General features: G+C 46.9%; 1 protein-coding gene across 1 annotated transcript in view; it reads right to left on the reverse strand.

Moving 5' to 3' along the window:
- Nucleotides 1-24,862, reverse strand: part of HTRA1 (HtrA serine peptidase 1) — a 57,744-nt gene that overhangs the window by 25,768 nt on the left and 7,114 nt on the right. The window contains 2 exon segments of the mRNA XM_005890165.3: nucleotides 1,589-1,793; nucleotides 2,226-2,325. Coding sequence (XP_005890227.2) covers nucleotides 1,589-1,793; nucleotides 2,226-2,325 — 305 coding nt within the window.

Raw genomic sequence — 24,862 nt, forward strand, 5'->3', positions numbered from 1 at the left:
CTATTCCTTCCTATGTAAAATGGGAATGATAAAAGCCGTTGACAGAACAGGTCAAAGTTATAAACGAAGGCAGAGCCTAGTCCAGTTTTGGAGCTCATCAAGTAGAAGTTAGTACGACTATACTATGACCCATAAACTCATTTTGAAAGATGAGTTGTTACAGAAATCCCATGGTAACCTAACAGAAATAGTATGCAATCGAGACCTCTCTAAAGGTCAGTTACCTACGCTGGGCACCGGGCCTGTTTCTGCTCTAATCAACAGCACAAACGAAAACAGCCCATGCTATTTCACCATGGTCTGACTTCACAGCCCAGATCAGGTAAAAGACACTGAGAGCTGGAAAAGAAGACCGCTCTCTGCCTCTCAGTTTATGACCTCTTCCTGGTCCAGAAGCAAGATTCCAATCTATCCCGATTCCTCCTTCCAGATGAAGTCTAAAAAATGACAAAGTGTGGAGAAACCAGAAAACACAATCTCGCTAGGTACCTGCCGCTTCGCAAACCAAACCTCTGTTATCGACGTACCAACAAGTGGGAACTGTTGATGGTCTAATAAAAACTGGACTTGATTTCAGCCAGGACTTTGGGCTTCCCGGGTGGCTCTAACAGTAAAGAACCCACCAGCCAAATGTAGGAGACATAAGAGACACGGGTTCCACCCCTGGGTCGGGAAGATCCCCCGGAGGAGGACATGGCCCCCCACTCCAGTATTCTTGCTGGTGAATCCCATGGGCAGAGGAGCCTGGCAGGCTATGGTCCATAGGGTCGCATAAAGTTGGACACAACTGAAGCAACTTAGCACACACACATGAAGATTTTGCTAAACAAATCAACAGAACAAAAATGACTACAAGGAGAATATTTCAACAGAAAGCAAGCCATTTCCCAAACTGAGCTCTTTACATCTCAATTAAAAAAAAAAAAAATTCTGCGCTCAGATAGTTGTAGTTCAGAGTCACACTCTTGCAGGAGGGTCCTATGCACATCGGCATATGAAAAGCTTTGAGAAGCGCTATGAGGACAAAATCCGTTAGCTTTGTTTTAATTCAAGGTTTCCAAAACTTCTTTTGAGTGTGAAGTACTGTTTTAAAACACATGTAGTAACTTTGCAAAAGCTCAGTTTGGGAGACTTGGTTTGTTTTCAGAGTAGTTGTTTCCATGCTAATGATGGTTAACTTCAAAACCCAGTAAATTCTCTATACATGGTGAGTGCACGAAGGAACACAAATCTGTAGCAACAGTTGCCTGAGGGGTAGGAATGGAACGGAAACTCAGTTTTCACTGCTTACCTATTCATTTCTTTATAAGCCTACTGCTTTGATAAAAATTTAGAACACTATTATTAAAACTCTGATCTTATGGCCTGCTTATTCAAGAAGCTTCCATGAGATCCCACCCTTTCCCCACCCCAGGCCACACTCAGCATCTCCCAAATGCTCTCCTTTGATCCAGACCTAACTGGTTCCATCCCACTTGAGAAACTCATGAAATCAGGGAGTTCTGGTGTCTTTTGACCTCTCCGGATTTAGCCAAGCGTCAGCCAAGGCACCTGAGAACTTGGTCCTGCAGGTGGGGAACACACCTACCTGGTGGTCGATTTTGATAAGGGCAATGTCCGCCTTCTCGTCCACGTCTTTGATTTTGGCCTCATAGGTGGCACCATTCTTAAGCTCGACTTTGACCCGATGCTTGTTGGTCACCACGTGGGCGTTTGTCACAATCAGTCCATCTTCGGACACGATGAACCCAGACCCACTGGCCACTGGCACTTCCCTCTTAGAAAAAGGAAGCCTAGAACCAAAACGAGTACCCGGTTAAAGCTGAAACATTTAAAATCGACCCTCTGACACATTGATGCATCAGTTCTATAACAGCAACACACACCTATTACTAGCAATTGTTACTCTGCCCAATGGCTTTATTAAACTTAAAAAAATAGAATGTTAGACTGACTTTTATTCGCATCCCAAAATTCCACTTAGAAAATATTCTTAGGGAATCTCTTCAGAACCAGAGGCTCTTAAAACATCTTAGAAGGGTCAAGAATGTAGCTTTCAATGGGCAAACAGGAAAACATCCCAAGGGAGAAGAGCTTATCTTCTTGTAGGACTGTATTCAGTGACACTCTAAAGTGTCTCAGAAAGAGCTCTGATGTTTTGCTTATGGCAGCAGTTTTGGTGGGAGCTTCGGAAACTGGGGGAAAAAAAGGAAGGCGCTCTTTACTTGCGAAACAGTTCGATGTGAACCACGGCAGGAGCTATCTTCTCCACGACATCGGCAATAAAGTTGTATTTATGGCGCAGACTGTTGGGATCTTCCTGACCTAAGAAGAGAAACAAAGGCAAGACACTTAAAGATCCTGTGCTCTGTGCTGTGGGTCAGAAAAACCAAAAAAGGAGGGTGAAGACAAGACCCCAGACCTGGGCTCAGAGACAAAGATCTTTCCCGCACTTGAAGAAATGCCCACTCAGATGCACGTGCGTGTGTGCCAAGTCACTTGAGTCGTGTCTGACTCCTGGCGATCCCATGGACTGTAGCCCACCAGTCTCCTTTGGCCATGGGATTCTCCAGGCAAGAATACCGGAGTGGGTTGCCATGCCCTCCTTCAGGGGATCTTGCCAGCCTGGGGATCGAACACATATCTCCTACGGCTCCTGCACTGCAGGTGGATTCATTACCACTGAGCCACCAGGGAAGCCCCAGATGAGACAGCAACACCCACCAAAGATGACCTGTTTGCTTGGCTTCCTTGGTCTCAACTGTTTCATCACGAAAATGTTGACCCAGAGGCATCAGCAGATACCTGGGCCTCCTTTATTATTCCAAACAGCGGGTGGCCCAAGGGTCACCTTGACATGGCACCGTCCACCAGTGTCCCTTCCCCGACTCCGCCAGAACCACACAGCAGCCCTCCTCAGCATACCACCGCTGTCGAGGGGAGGGGTTGAAGCTGTTTCTGATGAGATGCCCATCAGATGTTAGAGATTTAAGAGGCTACTATGAATAAGCACTAAGGCAAAGGCACAGATAGGGTCTTCCCCTCTGTCTGTCCCCAAAGCAATTTTCCATTAATCATTAATTAATCATTCACTCCTCCCACCCCAGGACATCCCAGGCCAAAAGATGCCTTGATTCTATTGGGGGAAAAAAAAGGGAAAAATCCAGTGACCAAAATTCTTTATGTAAACATATCCACTATAATTAGGGAATCCCCATACCATGGGCATTTGCAAAGCCAGCTATCACAGATCACACATAGGGTTTCGAGGAAGGCAAGAAGTTAGTTGCCACCAACCCAATGCACACACCCATAGCACCTGACTCAGAAATGAGCTACTGAAGACTTGGGATACCAAGCCCCCATTCTGCGGGTACCCAAGTGGCAGAGGCGGTCTGAGCCTCTTACTTTGACCCCAAACCTGTGCCACCTGGTGATACCCCTAGTCTCTCTGCTTGGATGGCAGAGGGATTCCAGGTCAGTCTGCAGCCAAGAATCCTACACCCTGCCTTCCCCTTCTCTCTGCCTCAGCTGTGAATCTAGCTCAGGGCTGCACCCAGCGCTCTGCCAGCCACACTGCCACCCGGCCTGGGGGGAAGGGACTCACAGGGAGATTCCAGAAACCTATAAAGAAATTTGACACAGAAATCTAAAAAATTTTTAATGGGGCTGGTTGTGTCTTTTCTTATTACATCTTGGTAGTAATTCATTTTTAGTGTATGCTATGAATGTATTGCAGAGAAGGCAATGGCACCCCACTCCAGTACTCTTGCCTGGAAAATCCCATGGATGGAGGAGCCTGGTGGGCTGTAGTCCATGGGGTCGCTAAGAGTCGGACACGACTGAGCGACTTCCTTTTCAATTTTCACTTTCATGCATTGGAGAGGGAAATGGCAACCCATTCCAGTGTTCTTGCCTGGAGAATCCCAGGGACAGGGGAGCCTGGTGGGCTTCCATCTATGGGGTCGCACAGAGTCGGACACGACTGAAGCGACTTAGCAGCATGAATGTATTGATCCATGATGGGTAGGAAATAACAAGGAAAGGAACCCTGATCCTTCACCACAGATGGTCTGAGAGGCCCTGGTCTGCCTCTCTCCCCGTTCACACAGTGGGGTTCGCAAGAAGCCTGAAGTTTCAAAGGAAACCATTGGCCTGCAAAACTGCCGCTAACGAACAAAGGGTCTGTGCGGCCCACCCCCAACGCACACACACGCACACACACACTAAACCCCACACCTACACTTAAACGTTTATGAATACATGCTCACACACACATATACACACACTCACTCTCATACTCATGAGCATGCACACACACACACTCACATGTACACACATATACACACATATAAAGACATCCACACACTCATGCACACACATATATACAAACTCCATCTGACTCTTATAGAAACACAGCTTCATATACACACACACTCTTACATTCGCACACAGACCCAGTTACGTTCACATATACCCACATACATGCACTCCTACACTACATACACACACAACGCCTCCATGCCTGGGGTACGGCCATTGCTCCAGGCTGTGAAACCTGTGACATTCTCAAGTCCTCTATGGCTCTTGGAACTGCATATCCACAGGCATCCCCAGTGGCTGTGTGACCCCACCAGGGACCTCAGTTCTCAGTTCTATACCCCTGGGCACAGGGACATCTTGGGGACCAGCCTGCCTCTCCCAACTTTCCCTCCTGGAAGTGAGAGACCATCGAAAACCAAAGGGCCCCTCTCTGTCCCAGCTCCTGGAATCTGCACTGCTTTATTTCAGGGCTGGAATCCACTCCCTTTCTGCACAGCTTGATTTTTCTAAGGTATAGGAAAGGTCTGCAAATACTAGGCAAGATTAACTAACTCAGCAAATTTACAGTAGCATCATTTTTGTTATTTTGGTTTTCAGGACCCTTTCATATGATACTACCAGAAAACCTTCCCTCATGATCCCCTCGGAGAAGGCAATGGCACCCCATTCCAGTACTCTTGCCTCGAAAATCCTATGGACGGAGGAGCCTGGTAGGCTGCAGTCCATTCAGTCACTAAGAGTCAGACATGACTGAGCTACTTCACTTTCACTTTTCACTTTCATGCATTGGAGAAGGAAATGGCAACCCACTCCAGTGTTCTTGTCTGGAGAATCCCAGGGATGGGGGAACCTGGTGGGCTGCCATCTATGGGGTCGCACAGAGTCAGACACGACTGAAGCAACTTAGCAGCAGCAGCAGCATGATCCCCTTCCTGTGGAAGAGGAAAATTGGATATTGTTCCCATGTGCTTTAGAACTGTGGTGCTAGAGAAGACTCTTGACAGTCCCTTGGACTACAAGGAGATCAAACCAGTCCATCCTAAAGGAAATCAACCCTGAATATACATTGGAAGGGCTGACGCTGAAGCTCCAATACTTTGGCCACCTGATGTGAAAAGCTGACTTGTTAGAAAAGATCTGGATGCTGGGAAAGATAGCATGCAGGAGGAGAAGGGGTTGACAGAGGATGAGATGGTTGGATGCCATCACCGACTCAATGGACACGAGTTTGAGCAAGGTCCAGGAGATGGTGAAGGACAGGGAAGCCTGGCAAGCTGCAGTCCATGGGGGTCACAAAGAGTCAGACATAACTGACCAGCTGAACAACAACAACCTTTAGAGAAACTGAGGCTCACAGATAATAAATGACTTCTACATAGACACTAAACTTCCTTCATAGAGTGTATGAATCACAAAAAAAAAAAAAAACTGAGCAAAAATACAACATTTCCAGCCCCAAACATATCTGCTGTCCTCCCAGGATTCCAGGTAGTTGTGGTGATTTAACTGGTGTGTCTCTCCAAGTTCTCCAATAGGAGAAATAAATAAGGGGATAGAAACATTTCTCCCCGACTCAGAACCTGGCGAACATCACCCAGAGACAGCTGTAAACAAGTACCTCTGGACTTCCTTGGACCTGCTCCCTGGGAAAAGCCAAGAGAAGGCTTAACTCCAACAAGACCAGCAACCCCAGGGAAGTGTGGGGATTCTGAGAACCTCACAAGGACAGTTACTAGAGCCCTGCCACTAAAAATCATCCCCTCGCTTCCTCTTTCTACTTCCCACAAAGGCCTGGGAGAATCTGCCCACATCAGGGATGAAAATGAGCATGGGTTTTTCCAGCTAAAATGAGAAGCAGTTGCTTTCTCACACACACTAGAGAAAGGGGCTCCAGGGTCTATCCACCTGGGACAGCAACATGGGAGAGCAGTGTCCAGAGCCAGCTTGGACACTAGAAGGCCCAAGTTCCATCCACAGCCTACTGGGTGGTCTCCATTTCCCCGTCTGTAAAATGGGGCCAATTACCTCTAGAATGAGCTGTGAAGTCTATTCCCACTCCAACATTCTATGATCTAATCCCTGTCTCTCCCTTTCATTCCAACATGCTACAGCAAGAGAAAGAGATTGTGGAATCTGAGATTGGGCACAGTTCAGTTCAGTTCAGTCGCTCAGTCGTGTCCGACTCATTGCGACCCCATGAATTGCAGCACGCCAGTCCTCCCTGTCCATCACCAACTCCCAGAGTTTACCCAAACTCATGCCCATCGAGTTGGTGATGCCATCCAGCCATCTCATCCTCTGTCGTCCCCTTCTCCTCCTGCCCCAATCCCTCCCAGCATCAGGGTCTTTTCCAATGAGTCAACTCTTCACGTGAGCTGGCCAAAGTACTGGAGTTTCAGCTTCAGCATCACAAGACTTGCCTAATTCTGCAGATGAGTAAACAGAACAGAGGGGCTGTGGGAACACAGACCACACTGAGAAGCCCAAGGGACAAGCCTTAATTGTGCAGCTTAGATGAAAAAGCAATGAGTTACCTCTATTATCATTGGTAGATCCGTGTCATTGGGAGAAATAAATAGAGCAGAAACAACTGAACCAAAGCAGGATCAACCAGTAGTCCAAAGATAGGCAAAACATCAAACCAAAGAAGTGTTTGCCTTCTCCAAACACACTTTTCAAATGAGGAATAAAAGGATCACTAAGAGCAGCTAGACTGAGTGTTAGAGTCCGGTTCCATTTAGAAGTTGTCCATCAAACTAGAGGAAGCTGCTGCTGCTGCCTCATGATCTTTAGAAACCCTGATTGGCCCCATCTGCTGTGATTTCAACTGTGAGTCAACCATCTTCCTCCCAGAGAGGTCAGCTTGGGTGAAGAATTCCAGAGATGGACCTGTCTCTGTCATGACCCACTCTCTGAGTGATGGAGATAGAGAGCTGGGGCATCCAAGCCACTCAGCATGGGGAGGATGGGTCACAGCACCGGCTCTGGTCTCAGAAGGATCAGATGAGACACCTGGTCCTAGCTGTGTGACCTTAGGTGGAAGATTCCTCCAAGTCTTATCTGGTGGTCTAGTTGCTAAGTTGTGTCTTCACTCTGACTCTTGTGACCTCATGGACTGTATAGCCCACCAGAGACCTCTGTCCATGGGATTTTTCAGGCAAGAATACTGGAGTGGGGTGCCATTTCCTTCTCCAGGGGATCTTTCTGACCTGAACCCTGGTCTCCTGCATTGCAGGAGGATTCTTTACCAACTGAGCTACCAGCAAAGCTCATCTACTTCCGTGTGTGTATGTGTGATTTTTTATTTTAATGATTTTTTTTTATATAGACCACTTTTCAAAAGTCTTTACTGAATTTACAATATTGCTTCTATTTTATGTTTTGGGGTTTTTTTTGGCCCCAAAGCATGTGAGATCTTAGCTCCCCAATCAGGGACTGACTGGCACCCCATGCACTGGGAAGTAAAGTCTTAACCACTTGACCACAAGGAAGTCTCCTACTTCCACGTGTTTTTGTCACTGACTTTATGAGCTACTGTGTATGATAAAGTGCTTGGCCAAGTTATGGCACAGCTTAAAAAAAAAAAAAAAAAAAAAAAGAACTGGCAGAGGTGCTCAGTAGGCAGCTCCAGACAGGGTTGAGCACCAATTACCTCTGTAGCACAGCAGAAAAGTAAAGGGAGAGGTGAATATGTCCAGAGAACCCCTCTCCCAACCTCGGCAAATTTGTGTATGTCTTGGAGACTCCTCCTAATAGGAGGAGTGCAGAGGCAGAGAGCAAAGGGAAACGGTGTGGTAAGCCAGTTTTTCTGGCTTTGATGTGCACCTCCATTCCCCAGCTTGCAAGAGCACCCCATAGCCACTGCAGAGCTAGATGAGAGCTGGGTCAGCAGAAGAGCCTCGCCTGAACCGAAGCCCAGTTGCACTCTCAGATTCCCATGGAGCAACCAAGCTGTCCCAGAAGACAAATATAACTCCCTCTGCTAAGTGAGGGCCTTGTTTAATTAGGCCAGAACTGACATGGCAAAAATGAACTTGGGAAATCTCAAGCAGAGTCAAGGCCTGGAACCTCTAGCTGCTCCCTTATCACAGAAAGCTAGAATTGGCTGGCATTCAGTAATGGCCAGCCATTTATAGAAAGCTGGCAACTCAGAAGCATGAAAGTAAGGTATTGTCTACACTCCTGATTAACGTAAAAAAGATAAAAGACAAAAAATGGCCAACGTAGGGAGTCAAAAAGGGAGCATCACTACAGATTCTACAGACATTAAAAGTATGATAAGGAAATATCATGAACAAAATCATGCACATAAATTCTACAGCTCAGATAAAATGGACAGATTTTTTTTAAGCCATAATCTATTAACACTCACTCAAGAAGATACTGATAACCCAAACAATACTATATCTAGTAAAAAAAATTGTATCTGTAGTTAAAAACCTTTCCACAAAGAAAATGTCAGGCCCATAGGACTTCATTGGTGCATTCTACCAAACATTTAAGGAAAAAACAATACTAACATTTCACAAACTCTCTCCAAAAACAGAAGAAGGAAACTACTGTCCAACTTATTTTATGAACTCAACATTACTCTAATATAAAAGCCAAAGATATTATAAGAAAATTATAGGCTAATATCCAGTATGAACATAGACTTGTATTAGTTGCTCAGTCATGTCCTAATTTTGCAACCCCATGGACCATAGCCCATCAGGTTCCTCTGTCCATGGGATTCTCCAAGCAAGAATACTGGAGTGGGTTGCCATTTCCTTCTCCAGAGTATCTTCCCAACATAGGGATCAAACCCAGGTCTCCTGCATTATGAGTATTCTTTACCATCTGAGCCGCAAGGGAAGCCCGAACATAGACTAAATGTCCTTAAATTTTTTAACAAGTAGAATTTATCAATATAATAAAAAGGATACCATATCATGATTAAGTGAGGTTTATCCAAGGAAAGGATAAATACAGTTGGTGTAACATCTGAAAATCAAGCAAAGTAATTCACTATTCAGTTCAGTTCGGTCGCTCAGTTATGCCCAACTTTTTACAATTCCACATATTAACATATTAAAAAAGAAAATCTGAACAATCATCTCAATAGGTACAAAAAAAAAAAGACTCTACAAAATTGAACATCCATTCATGATTTAAAAAAATAAAACCAACCTCAGCAAACTAGAAATAAAAGAGACTTTCCTCAATTTGACAAAAGAGATCAAAACAAAAATCCCTAAAACTAACGTCATACTTAATGGTGAAAAAATAAATGCTATACAAGAGACACAGGTTCTATCTCTGGGTCTAAAAGATCCCCTGGAGAAGGAAATGGCAACCTGCTCCAATGTTCTTGCCTGGAAAATTCCATGGACAAAGGAGCCTGGCGGGTTACCGTCCATAGAGTTGCAAAGAATGGGACACGACTGAGTGACTGAGCATAGCACACACAGCTAAAAATGAGAACAAGGCAAGGACATCTATTCTTACCACTTCTATTCAATATTTTATTAAAGTCTTAGAATAATTAATTATAAAAAGAAATGTAAAGGCATAGAGATTGGAAAGGAGAACATAGGGCTGTCTTTATTTGCAGGTGACATTAAGGGTCTACAAAAAAAAAGAATCTATAAATATACGACTTAGAATAAGTGAGTTTATTAACATCACAGGGTAACACGTCAATATGTACAATCAATTGTATTTCTATGCATTATCAGTAAACAACTGGAAACTGAAATTTTTAAAAATATCAATTATAACACCACCAAAAATATTAAATACTTGGGTGCTGTGCTTAGTCACTCAGTCATGTCCAACTCTTTGAAACCTCCATGGACTGTAGCCCACCAGGCTCCTCCATCCATGGAGTCTTGCAGGCAAGAATACTGGAGCGGGTTGCCATTTCCTTCTCTGGGGGATGACTCTGACTCAGGATTGAACTCATGTCTCTTGCATCTCCTGCATTGGCAGGCAGGTTCTTTACCAGTAGCACCACCTGGGAAGCCCATTAAATACTTAGGAAAATGTTTAATAAAACATGTGCAAGACCTGTACACCGAAAGCTGCAAAGCACTGCTGAAGTAAAGAAAATGTAAATACATGGACAGAGACATCATATTGTGTCAGAGGACTCCCTCTTATTAAACTATCGATTTTCCCAAAATTGATCTATGGCCCAGGTTTGATCCCTGGTCAGGGAACTAGATCCCACATACCTCAACAAAGAGTAATGATCCCCTGTGCCACAACTGAGACCTGGCACAGCCAAATAAATATTTTTGTAAAAAAAAAAAATTAGAATAGCAGACACTTCCATTATAAAGTGTTTACTGAGAAAAGGCCAGGCAGTAAGTTAAGTATTTGACATACGTTATCACACTGAAGAAAACTGGCTGCAGTGAAAATGAAAATCGCAGTGAGGGGTCTATGAATCAAAGGACAGACTTCTACCTGTGCCTCTCTCCAAAGATTTGGCACACAGCTGCACAGGTGCTTTAAATACATTAAAACATGTGCTTCTTTCATCTTTAAGGCAAAACACTCAGGTAAAGATAAGGTGTGAAGTAGGAAGCAATCTTTCCAATCCTAATGCATTCATTCTCAAACTCAGCCCAGAGACACCCCAGAGAGTCATAGCAAACTCCCAGGATATTTCAAGTTTCCTGGGAAAACACTGTTGGACACCTTCAGCACAAGCTCTCAGCAGTTCACAATCTCAAAATCAGATTGCGTTACCTTTTTTCAGCGATTCTGTATGTTTGTGAATCTGGACGTCGGGTGGTGGTGGTCTCTGTGATTAAAAGCAAATACCATGCAAAAATCAATGTCGAATTGGAAATGCGTGGAACTGTCCAATCTGAATCTAAGATTTGAGAGGCTGTGTGGCTCCCAGTGAGTGCACATAGATCATTTGTATTAATTTTGTAAGTAATTGTGGATAGTGACTAATAAAATTAAAATGTCATTTTTCTTTCTTGTTTATTTGGCTGTGCCTGGTCTTGGTTGGGTACCTGGGATCTTCGCGATCTTTGTTGCAGCCTGCGGCATCTTTAGTTGCGGCATGCAAACTCTTAGTTATGGCATCTGGGACCTAGTTCCCCTGAGCAGGGATCAAACCCAAGCTCTCTGCACTGGGAGGGCAGAGTCTTAGCCGCTGGACCACCAGGGAAATCCCTCTTTCTTTTCCTTTTTTTGTCAAATGACTACTATGTTGCTGCTGCTGCTGCTGCTAAGTCGCTTCAGTCGTGTCCGACTCTGTGCAACCCCATAGACGGCAGCCCACCAGGCTCCCCCATCCCTGGGATTCTCCAGGCAAGAACACTGGAGTGGGTGACTACTATGTTACAAGGACACAAAAACTTATTAAGTTGTTGAGACCTAATTATCTGATAAATGGAACTGTCAGCTCCTTCTTTTGGCCCAGTGTCGTTGTTCAGTCGCTCTGTCATGTCTGACTCTTTGTGACCTGGTGGATTGCAGCACACCAGGCTTCCCTGTCCTTCACCATCTCCTGGAGCTTGCTCAAACTCATGTCCATTGAGTCAGTGATGCCATCCAACCATCTCATTCTCTGTCTCCCCTTCTCCTCCTGCCTTCAATCTTTCCCAGCATCAGGGTCTTTTCCAATGAGTTGGTTCTCTGCATCACGTGGCCAAAGTACTGGAGCTTCAGCTTCAGCATCAGTCCTTCTAATGAATATTCAGCGTTGATTTCCTTTAGGATTGACTGGTTGGATCTCCTTGCTGTCCAAGGGGCTCTCAAGAGTGTTCTCCAGCACCACAGTTCTAAAGCATCAATTCTTCAGCACTCAGCTTTCTTTATAGTCCAACTCTCACATCCACACATGACTACTGGAAAAACCATAGCTTTGACTAGGTGGACCTTTGTCGGCAAAGTAATGTCTCTGCTTTTTAATACGCTGGCATAGCTTTTCTTTCAAGGAGCAAGCGTCCTTTAATTTCGTGGCTGCAGTCACCATCTACAGTGATTTTGGAGCAATTACTAAGACACCCAGTGTCCACAAACCATGAAACTATGGGAACCTCAGCCTGGTCTCCTGGGCTCTCTCCAGTGGATAATGCTGCAGTCTAGCACAGCTACAATAATCAAAGTAGAAGATTTATAGGGAAGGTAGACAAGGTTTTGGCCTAGAGCCTGCATTTGCCCCATGAGGGCCCTAGCAAAGCATTCAGTTGTCAAAAGCTTCTGGAAAATCTGCAGAAGTGAAATATTTAAACTGCAGTTGGTTAAAACCTTGTCTCCTTCCCTCTGTCATCTCCCATCCTGTCAGACTGCTGTGGACATTCAGGGATATGGCTACAGGGAAAGTAAATCTAGGAGGTCATTTTTCTTTGGGTTTAATTAATAAATACAGTTAGGTGCTTTGAAGTCACTTCTGTGTCTAGTTATCTACCCTAGGACAGAAATGGTTTGCAGGGGGACTTCCCTGGCAGTCCAGTGGTTAAGACTCTGTGCTTCCAATGCAGGGGGTTCGGGTTTGATCCCTGGCCAGGAAACTAGGGATCCCACATGCCAGGAGGCAAAAAAATAAAATAAAAATAAATAACAATTTTTAAAAATTTCAAAAAGAGACGGTTTCCTGGGAGAGACAGGAAGACCAAGCTGGACTCCAACCCCAGAACATTCCTGAATGAGAAGCACAAGAAGCGCTAAACCCCCCACGTCTCCGAGCCACAGGCTGGGTCATCACTTCCCAGCTCTCCGCCCTGCACTCAGCCTCCCAGGGGCATCTCCACGCCTCCCAGAGTTTCCTCTGCACTTCTGAAGCTTTTAAGAATCCCACTTGCACATTCTAATTCAGGCAGGTCAGTTTTCAATGTCTCCCCTCAGTAATTACCACTTGGGGTGCATGAAATGACTGCAGGGCGCCCATGGCCAACCCCATCTCATCCACAACTCCCTCCATCACGTGGCTATGAGTCCCCAACTCTACCTCCCAAGATTCCTTAATGCACACTCTCCACCTGTGCAAACCTCTCACCAAGCCTCCAAAAACACCACACTCCACCCCACGTCCTGCATTCACACACACATTTTCCTTCCTGGCCAGCATACAGATTCTCCTCCCCTACAGCAAGTCAAATCCCACCCAGCTTTCAATCTTGGCAATAAATAGCAGCAATAAGAATACAACTATACATTTACGGAGCATCTTCTATGCATGTGTCAAGCGCAAATCTAGGCCCTGAATACCCGTTCTCTCTAATTATCCCTGCAAGCCTGCAGGAAGCTGTTACCCCCAATCTATAGAGATGGGGAGACAGAGGATCACAGAAGTCAAGCACGATGCTCAGAGTTTCAGAGCTGGCGAGCAGCAGAGGCGGGAGGCCGACCCCATCTGTCTGGCTGCCTAGCAGGAGCTCTTTGCTCTGCCTCTGCGGTCTTTCACCCAGCCTCCAGCCCCCCGAGGCCCCTGTGGTTGTGGGAACCAGCTTCTCACTTCCAGGCCTGAGAACTCAGAGCCAGGATTTAGGATTAACAAGCCAACCTTTGCTTCCAGCAAGAACAATCGTGCTTTCCAAATTCTCCACAGGGTTGATAAGTAGGGCTAATTTGGAAAACAGAACGCAGTGTATTCTAGGGAAAAGAAATAAATCCCCCTTTATTCAACAGGAACAGCATGTTCTCAAAATTCAAATCAGTTGCAGGAGCAGATTGGTCAAATCACTGGCATTTTAATGCCCTGTCCCACATTGAGAACCAGCTAGATAATTTGCAGAGCCCAGGGCAAAAGGAAAATGCAGGGACCCCCTTGTTTCAAAATTATCAAGAACTCCAGGATGGTGAGCAGAGCATTAAGTCAGGAGTGGGGGTCCTTCTGAATAGATTACACACCCATGAAGCAGACCCTGCCTATATTCCAACCTCATCTGATTTAAAATCCAAAGTGCTTGTGAAGAGCTGAGAAGCATCAGTAGCTCCCTGATCTGGAGGCAGCGACAACACGGGGATCTCACTGTAAAGACGAAGAGGTGAATTCTGTCCACGACCAGTGGGCTTGGAAGAGAATCCTGAGCCTGGGCAATGTCTCAGTTTCAGCCCAGGGAAGCGATGAGCAGAGGGAACTGTGCCTGGGGACCTTTTCATGTCACTCGAGATAACGACTTTGGGTGGTTTTAAAGCTGCTTCGTTTGTGGTCCTTTATCACCAGCAACAGAAAACTAAGAAGGGCAGGAGTGATGGTCTCTAAGACATTCCAACCCTGTGAAAGCTCCAGACAACTAGGGAAATCTACCAAAACTTGAATTAAAGACTACAACAACAACACTGCTTTGCTATGATGCCACTGCTCAGGACCTGCTGGAGATGATGCCGTCGTCTGGCTGAGCCTAGGCAGACTCAGCCTGTCTAGGAGCCGAGGAAGCACCCTGTGCGCTGGAAGGCAGGTGTCTATCTCCCATGATCCAAGGTGCCTGGCCCAGTTCACTCTCCACGAGGCAAACCGCACAACTTCAGGCAAGCCCCTCGAGCCGAAGATTCCTCCACTGTAAAATATGGAGGCTCAACTGGGGGCTTCCAAGGTCCCTCCTGGCTCCACAGAGAAAGGGAAGAATTCATTTGTGATTTTTCACCTAATTTCTTCAACTTTAAATGCCACCAAATATTGTCATGATGGTTCGTGCACACTCAGCTGTGTCTGATTCTTTGTGACCTTATTGACGTAGCCCACCAGACTCCTCTGTCCATGGGATTTTTCAGGAAAGAATACTGAAGTGGGTTGCCATTTCCTTTTCCAAGGGATCTTCCAGACCCAGGGACTGAACACGCGTCTCCTGCGTCTCCTGCATAGTCATGGACTTCCCTGATGGCTCAGTGGGTAAGGAATCTGGCTACAATGCTAGGAGATACAGGAGACATGGGTTCAATCCCTGGGTCAGGAAGATCCTCTAGAGGAAGCAATAGCAACCTCCTCCAGTGTTCTTGTCTGAAAAATGCCATGGACAGAGGAGCCTGGTGGGCTATAGTCCATGGGATGACAAAAGAGTCAGACACGACTGATTACAAGCACACACAAAGACAGTCACACTTTAAAGACTACTAATCATAGCACAGCCCGGTCCTGACAACTGATAGCATATAGGGGAAAGGAAGACCAGATCACCTTACACGTCTCCTGAGAAACCTGTATTCGGGTCAAGAAGTAACAGTTACAACTGGACATGGAACAACTGACAAAATTGGGAAAGGAGTACGACAAGGCTATATATTGTCACCTTGCTTATTTAACTTCTATGTACAGTAAATCTTGTGAAATGCCAGGTTGGATGAATCACAAGCTGGAATCAAGATTGCCAGCAGAAACATCAACAACCTCGGATATGTAGATGATACCGCTCTAATGGCAGAAAGTGAAGAGGAACTAAAGAGCCTCTTGATGAGGGTGAAAGAAAAGAGTGAAAAAGTTGGCTTAAAACTCAAAATTCAGAAAACTAAGATCATGGCATCCGGTCCCATCACTTCATGGCAAACAGAAGGGGAAAAACTGGAATCAGTGACAGATTTTATTTTCTTGGGTTCCAAAATCACTGTAGATGGTGACTGTGGCCATGAAATTAAAAGACACTCGCTCCTTGGAAGGCAAGTTTCAACAAAACCTAGACAGCATATTAAAAAGCAGAGATATCACCTTGCCCACAAAGGTCCACATAGTCAAAGCTATGGTTTTTCTAGTAGTCATGTATGGATGTGAGAGTTAGACTATAAAGAAGACTAAGTGAAGAAGAAATGATACTTTTGAACCGTGGTGCTAAGAGAAGACTCTTGAGAGTCCCTTGGACTGCAAGGAAATCAAACCAGTCAATCCTAGAGGAAATCAACACTGAATATTCATTGGAAGGACTGATGCTGGATCTGAAGCTCCAATTCTTTGGCCACCTGAGGCAAAGAACCAACTCATTGGAAAAGACCCTGGTGCTGCTGGGAAAGACTGAAGGCAGGAGGAGAAGGGGACAACAGAGGATGAGATGGTTGGATGGCATCACCGACTCCATGGACATGAGTCTGAGCAGAGATAGTGAAGGACAGGGAAGCCTGGCATGCTGCAGTCCCTGGAGTCACAAAGTGAGACACGACTCAGTGAGTTAACACCAACAAAGGGGAAAGGACAAAATAGGGAGAAAGGAACTCAGACAAAATGATGGCTGGATTCGTCCAGGGTCTACTCGCCAAGGGGCTGTGGCAGACCAGTCAGGGCAGCCACCGTCCTGCACGGCTGGCTCTCCTGCACTCGACGCAGTCCCCGGAGCACTTTGGGTCCAGCCCTCTCTTCCTTGAGAGTACCTGGGCATAAGTAATCAAAGTTCTTATTAAGGCAAGGGTACAAATGCATTGTACAGAGGTTGGAAAACCTTTCCATTTTCATTGGAAGGACCAGGAGGAGTAATTACCCCTGAGATGCCAGCTTGGACCCACCACTGCTGTCTGCCCGGAAGCCTTGGGAAATTTCTCTTGGCCACCAGCAGGCACAGCCAGCCAGTCTCCCATAGGCTCAGAAACGGTAAATAAAGGAGCAAGCACAGCAGGCTTGCAGTGGGTGTCAGGGAAAGTTTAAATAGCCTTAGAAACAGCTCAGTTGAATAAGGGGTCTGGGATGCACTCCTCACCTGTCAGCCACCCTCCCACAGTCAAAGTACCCCAAGAGGGTGTGCCCCATAGGAGGCCAGTCTCTGGAGCCCCCATCTTCCAAGAACCAGCCTAGATTCAGGCCTAGAAACCAGTGACCCCTCGGAATGTATTGCCAGCAGGTGTATGCCCAAGGCTGTCCCCTTATTCATCTATAGAGGGTCCCAGGGTCACATGTGAACATTTCTTTGTCCCTAGTAGGGCAAGATTAAAAGTAACTACAAAGAGGTTACTTGCTTGGTAAATAAATCCAGGCCCAAGTGAGAGAGGGCCCCTCATCCCCAGGAGGAAATTATCACTCGCACACCATCCACATGGGCCCAGCGGCCCAGTCTCACCCGTCCGGTTCCACTCACTGCTCAGAACCTTTACCACGAAGCCAAGTGAATCCTGGCAAGGCTGGGTAGGGGTGGGGGACAGGGATGTCGGGCATCATACTGCCCTGAGCCAAAGGCCCCCCAGCTCCTGACGGAGCCAGAACAGACCCGAGAGAGGGAGAGGGCTGCAGGCCAAGGCGAGCCGCCGGCACCGTGAAGAGACAGAAGCTGAAAGACTGAGCTTTACCGTGAGCGGCGAGCCCTGCCACGCCACCCCCCACATCAGGACTTTGGATGGCGGGCCTCCACACCTCTGGCGGAGTGTGGGCACCCAGGGCCCCAGCTGGACCAGGTATGTAGGCGCGTGGAGCCGCACCAGGAGGCAGGCGGTTAAGTAACCTGACACCGCACAGCTGGGAGAGCGGCTGGTCCACATCCCGGGGAGGCACAAGGATGCTTTTCTCACTGAGCAAAGCTCTCTTTGTGAGGGTGCACGATGGATTGAGCGTTACCTCGAGGGGCACAGGAGGAGAAGGACTGGCAGCTGAGGGGGAGAAGGAACAGCAGGCAGGCAGCAGGTAAAGGAGCCAGGGCACCAGAGGAGCTCAGGACGCCTCCTCCTCTTCCACTGACCTTGGACTACCTTCCCCCTGAGGGTCAGGAGAGACACTGACTTAAACAGGTTCCTAATGGATAATGACCTGGGATGTGAAAAGGGGATTGTTGTTTAGTTGCTGAGTCATAACTGACTCTTTGCAACCCCATGAACTGTAGCCCACCAGACTCCTCCATCCATGGGATGTCCCAGGCAAGAATACTGGAGTGGGTTGCCATTTCCTTCTCCAGGGGATCCTCCTGGACCAGGGGTTGAACCTGTGTCTCCTGCATTGGCAGGTAGATTCTTTACCGCTGAGCTACCTGGGAAGTCCGCAAAGAGGATGGGGCCTCCTTTTTGGCAGAGCACTTGCCTGGAGGAGAAGAAAAAAGCATCACCTAGCGAAGGTGGCAAAGATGCCTTGCCAGACTCATTTTCTCCATGTTTTCAGTTTGAGCGACTGCATTCTGTCTGCCCCGCTCCATTAGATTCCAAGGACATGTGTCAGCCATGGCTCCAATGCGGAGTCTGGCCCCGTGCTGGTCTGGAGCGTGGAGGCAGCAGAGACAGAAGTGAGACCTTGCACATTCCAGGAAATCAGACCCCCATTCTAATCAGTGCTGTGGCTGCAAATTCCAGGGCAGAGGGGCCCGTGCAGCTAGGTTTCTCTGAGCCCTGCAGGGAAAATGCACAGGAGGGAGACAGAAGCATCATTTGACTGAGGCCGAGGTGGCCGACTGAGGTCTAAAATCCACCCGGAAATCCTGTACATCATCAGGGCCACTGTCTGCAAACGTCAGGAAGCACGCAACAGAAAAAAGACACAGCTTTGGAACCCAGGGTCCCAGGGCCAAAGGCCCTCAGCCCCATTCTTGTGGCAAAAATCTGAATATTCACAGGTAGCAACTGTTTTTTGTGTTTGTTTGTTTTTTTTAATTCACAATTGGATGGAGGACCACTACACTCTCTCTTTTGCAGAGAAATAAAAAAGCAAAATGGAGGAGAGTTACGTGTGACCCATTTTTCGGCTCCTACTGAATAAAGGAGGAAGACCGGGCGGAGCCGGGGAGCCTGGCCTCGATTTCCAGTCCACACTGGCACTTTCAAGGTCTGGCAGCTCCTGGCTTTCCGGCACAGTCTCCCAGACGGCTCAGAGTGGGAAAAGCTTGCCTGACGCCAGACCTCAGACTGCAAACTCGTCCCCCACCTCCATGTGCCCTGAGAGAGTGCCTGTTTGTAGGGGCTGGGCCAAGGCTGCCACCGATGATGCTGGAAAAGACTCGGGCAGGTGAAGTAAAGGAGGAGAGAGACAACCCAAACAAGTCTAAGACAGCCTCCCCCAAGGAGGAGGAACGGCTTTCAGGGGGCGCCCGGCCAGCTGGCCAGTCAGCTATAAGCAAGGCCCAGTTCTCTGCAGTTTCAACTTTACTGGTAAAAGGTAAAAGGCCTTTTCCAGAACAAAGCGTCTATGTTTAAAGGTGCCTGTCATTGATAATCGCTTTTCAGTCTCACTGGCGAAAAAGAAAAAAGTCCTCGCTTGCATACCCATACTGAATGCTTGGGTTTGTTGGGTATTGTTGCCTTTCATAGTTTTTTTTTTTTTCCTGACCTGTTTGACATATTAGGGGAAAAAAAAAAAAGAGTTTCCAATCCATTCCACCACACGATTTCTTTTTTCAGAAGTCTCCTGAACACCCAGCATGATGTGTCTATTATTATCTTTGGGGAAATGGCTGACTGCTCAGCTCACAAAAACACTATTAACTTTCCTCCTGATAAGCATCTGGCTCCGGTCTTGACCTTCCCAGATTTCTCAGCCCGGTTCTTTTCCTGCTCCAGCTCCTCCTGCTTGTTGTGTCTGAAGTGGCCAAGGCAGTTCAGGCTTCCGAGAAGCCTCCAGCCTCAAGCAGCAGGCTTGGAGGTGACCAGTCTGTCGATGAAGGGCCTGGGACACGCTCCTGAGCTGTCAGCAGCCATCCTCCTGCAGGTCCTGGTGGAGAGGGGTGGGCCCGGTGCTTGGGGTTAGAAGATGGGAAAGTGTGAGGAAAAGGATGTGATGGTGAACCAAGACCCTCCATCCGGGTAGGGACCATCAAGAGAGGTACCCCTTCTGCCCATTTGCTGATAGGCAGTATCCTCGAGCTTCCCAGGTGACTCCGTGGTAAAGAATCCACCTGCCAAGCAGGAGATGCAAGTTCAATCCCTGGATCAGGAAGATCCCCTGGAGGAGGGCATGGTAACCCACTCCAGTACTCTTGCCTGGGAAATCCCACAGACAGAGGAGCCTGGCAGGCAACAAAGGGGGTCTCAAAGAGTTGGACATGACTTAGCGGCTAAACAGTAAACCGTCCTCCGGTTAAGAGGAGGGGAACTTGTAAAACTGAGACACAACTCAGAAGAAATCTTTGGCTCAAGTGAGAAGTAAAAAGTGGGTCTTAAGACCCAAGACGAGCCACTTCCCTTCTCTGGGCCTCAGTTACCTCATCAGTAAGACGAGGGGGATGACTAAACCATTTCCAACATCCTTTCCAGCTCCTGAAAAAATTATACGACCTAATATATATGAAAAGTGTATTTCCTGATCTTTCCCTTTCAGTACGTAATTCCCATCCTTATAGAGTATTCTTATTTTCCATCTTGGCTTCCTGCAGCCTGTGTTCCAGCTTCTTCTGGGCCGCCTCGGCTGTCTAGACTTTCAAAGTGACATTTGGGGCTGGGATTAGGGAAACCCTAATCAGGAAGAGGGGATAAAATAAAAGTCTGGCCTTCCTATATTCACACAACAGAATATTATTTGGTCATAAAACAAGGTGAAGCACGGACACCCACAAGATGGATGAACCCTGAAAATATTACAGTCAGTGAGAAAAGGTAGTTACAAAGGACCACAGATGTATGATTCCATTTATATGAAATGTCCAGAACACGGTAATCCATAGAGACAGAAAGCAGATTCATGGATCCGAGGGCAGAATTCTGGGAAGTATGGAGTGACGGCTAATGGGTACTGGGTTGCTTTTCGGAGTGATGAAAGTATTCTAGGATTACACAGTGATGACAGTTGGCACTAGTCGGTAAATACACTGATCTGTCTGCTTTAAAGGGGTGAATTTTATGGTAGGCGAATAATATCTCAGTAGAACTGCATAAAAAAAGGGGGAAAGTCAGTTTCTTTTTACTTCTTTATTGTGGCTACTGGAAAATTGTATTTTACATATGCAGCTTCTGTTGTATTTTGGTCTATGTGTAACCAAACATTCCAGTAAACATATTGTTCATTTTTCCAAACAAGCACAAACAGTCTGGCCTCCTTCTGCATCCTGAACTGAGTCGGCATCCGGGAGACTGAGAGCAGAGAGCCCTGGGCTGGGCGTCCAGGCACTCAGCCTCTGTCACAGCCTGGTTTGTGACCTTGGGCTTTCACAGCCCCCTGCTGGTCCTGGCCCCACAGGCAAAACACAAACATTGGGCCACACAGTCCCCATTAGGTCAGACAGCCCCGGAGGCTCAGACAGTAAAGTGTCTGCCTGCGACATTCGAGACCAGGGTTCGATCCCTGGGTCAGGAAGATCCCCTGGAAAAGGGAATGGCAACCCACTCCAGTCCTCTTGCCTGGAAGATTCCATGTATGGAGGAGCCTGGTGGGCTACAGGCCATGGGGTCGCTAAGAGTCGGACAACTTCACTTTCTTTTCTTTCACGTTCAGCAGGTAAAATCAAATTTTAAAAGTTCTCATTTTTAATACCTCAAACGTTATTTATCTCCTAAAAGCAGTCGACCTGAGAATAAAAGTCACGTACAGACATACCAGGTAATTTATTGATGGAGTAGAGTGGTTTAGTACCATTGTATTCCATTTATCCTGATGGATTTCTTTGGGGACAGTTTCTTCCTGGTTGCCGCAGCTTTCAGTAACTTAGGAGATGGTTAATTCTATAGCCAATGGTAACAAATATGGCTACAATCCCCTGGAAAATAATTTGGCAACGTACACCATGGGCCATAAAAACTGTCACCCTTTAATCCAGTCACTGTGCTTTTTAGTATCTATCCCTAAAGAATAACCAGATACAGAAAGCCATAAACACAAAAAATGTTTGGTTTGGGGAAAACACAGCCCAAATGAACATAAAAAGGACTAGCTAAGCAAACGGTGATAACACTCAGGACAGAAACAATGAAGCTGCTGGAATAACGGTGGAATCCTAGATCTTTTTTATTTATTTTTTTGATGTGATTAAAGTATAATTTTCAAAAACTGGTATACTGTAATATGCCATCAAAGCATTTCCCATGATGTCTAGGCAGCATGGTGAAGATAAATTAAAAAGAGCCTTTATACTGAGAGAGGAAAATCTTGGTATATTTGTCCCAAAGAAAATCAAACCACAGTGAAAAGATATTGAAGCATCTCAGCCCTGACTTATCTGGCATGTCCACTATGATATTTATACTGACTTTTTTCTTTTTAGCAGGAGGACTGTAATTACGGTTCAAGGGCATTAATAGGTGCTTAGAACTCTTGAGAGGAGAAGTCAGTCATTATATGGATAGCCTTTTGATCATCTTCCAATCCAAGCAGATTATTTTTGGTGGGGGTGGAGGAAGCTTTCTTTAGCATCATTTTGTACTCTTGCCTGGAAAATCCCATGGATGGAGGGGCCTGGTGGGCTGCAGTCCATGGGATCGCTAGGAGTCGGACACGACTGAGCGACTTCACTTTATTTTTTCACTTTCATGCATTGGAGAAGGAAATGGCAACCCACTCCAGTGTTCTTGCCTGAAGAATCCCAGGGACGGGGGAGCCTGGTGAGCTGCCATCTCTGGGGTCACACAGAGTCGGACACGACTGAAGCGACTTAGCAGCAGCAGCAGCAGTAATGAGAGACTAAATGAAAGTGCCCACTGTCTCCTTGCCTCATGGAAATGGTGTGTGTGGACCCCAGCCTCTCCCAAACAGCCCCCTGCTTTAGCAGGAAGGGACAGCTGAGGAGCGAAGGGCTCCAGTGTGGAACCCACACCAGCCCACCAACCCTCCTGCCCCAGTGAGCTAAGCAGCTTGTGAGAGTCATGTTCCCTTTGAGTGCCTCTCTCTTAGGTGAAGGGTTGGGCTATGGGACCTTCGAGAAACCTTCCACACTCAGATTTCGAGCTCTGGGATTCTGTCCACAAGCCAACTGGTGGTTCTGACCAGTCAACAGCGTCTCTGCAGGAAAGGAGGGGTCTTTGTCCACAGGATCCCAGAAAACATGAAGGTGGAGAGTTGATGTGGTTAGAGAGGGGTCGTGGAAGGTGTGTGCACACAGTTGTACTCGTCAGAGGATGGAGGAGACAGCCCTAGGAGACAGCAGTTCTGAGCTCCAGAATAGACCCCGGAGACATTAACACCTATCTTTCATGAACCAATAGACCAAGTAGGCAGAAAATGAGTAAGGATGCAGTTGACCCAAATGGCATTATCAATCCACTAGACCTAAATGATGTTTACAAAACATTCCATCCAACAACACCAGAAAATTCTGCCGTTCACACGGACCATTCACCAAGAGACACCAGGTTCTGGACCAAAGAATACATCCTAACCAATTTAAAAGAACAGAAATCACACAGAGTATGTTCTTAGACCACAGAGGAACTGAACCAGAAATCAATAACAGAAGGCGAGCTGGAAAATCCCCAAGGGTTTGGAGATTAAATAACATGCTTCTAAGTAACGCTTGAGTCAAAGATGTCTCAAGAATAGTTGGGAAATGAGGCAGACTTGGGTTCAAATTCTGGCTCCACCTCCCTCTCCTGAGTAGCCCTTGAGAGTTATTACTCACTTCGGAGCCTCATCTACTCCTCAGTTGGACAGTGAGATAACAGTGCTCTCTCCCTGGGTGGCGATGAGGGACGCAGGAGGTGGGCCCATGATACCAAGAGCACAGCATCCAGCTCCCAGGAAGTACCCGGCAGTGGGCGCTCTCCTGGTCATGGTTCCGTCCAGTGCTGCTGCCCAGCACCTGGCTGTCCAGGAGAACACCGACCCTTCTCCCCTCTCCCCCAGGCTAGCTCAGTCTCTGCCAGAGAGAAGCACTTGTGACTGCCGAGTGCTGAGCCTTTGCTCCTCTGTATCCAGTTGGCAGCCATTGGCCTGGGCAACCCCAGCTGGCAAAACCCTCTGTGTCCATCCATCCCCACCAAGTGGTGACGACCACTTGGAATACTGGCAACAAAGAGAGGGCTCTCCTAGTCACGGGGTGTAAGATGACTCAACTGTTGGATGACCAAGTCAAATCTCGCCTGAGACTGTGTGCAAGGGAACTCTACTGCAGATCTTGCCAGACTTGGAGGGAAAAAAATTCATCAGGCACACAGGCCTACCGTCTTCTTCTCGAGATCAGATTGCACAACTAATGAGAAAGATGTTTCCTGAGGTTTGAAAATATTGCACAAGGCTCTGACTCATTAAGACAGAGCTTATTTAAATTTGAAAACTATCGAAAATTCCAGCCACAACAATGTGCCCTCTGAAACCACCATGTGCCCAAGGAGATATAATTACCTCCTGATGAGGGCCCAGCTGCTGTCACATGACGCTGGGTAGGACTGCTTTTATGGCAAGTGCTGACATGACAATTTGTCCAGGGGATCTAAAATAATAGGCCACCCATGGACTCTCAATTTTGCGACAAATCTTTCCTCGTAAGGAATTCCTGAAGCATGGAAAACAAATGGAGCATCAATCAAGAGGGTCTCAGGGTTTCTATGTACTGCTCTGTCCTGGGCATCACAAACCCGAGGAAGGGTGAACCAGATGACATTTGGAAAATCCCAGGTGTTCCAGACAAGCAGCTCTTCAGTCCAGAGAAATCACAAGCTTCCTAGATGATGCAGACCGTGACTGGGGATTCAAAGGGTGACAGGCAAGGTGGCGTCTGAGTCCTTCTGTCCAGAGAAGCTTTCCTAACATATTTGTTAGCAAACCCCAAGTCAGCCTCCAGGA

This window comes from Bos mutus, chromosome 26, assembly GCF_027580195.1.
Source record: "Bos mutus isolate GX-2022 chromosome 26, NWIPB_WYAK_1.1, whole genome shotgun sequence".
NCBI classification, from domain to species: domain Eukaryota; kingdom Metazoa; phylum Chordata; class Mammalia; order Artiodactyla; family Bovidae; genus Bos; species Bos mutus.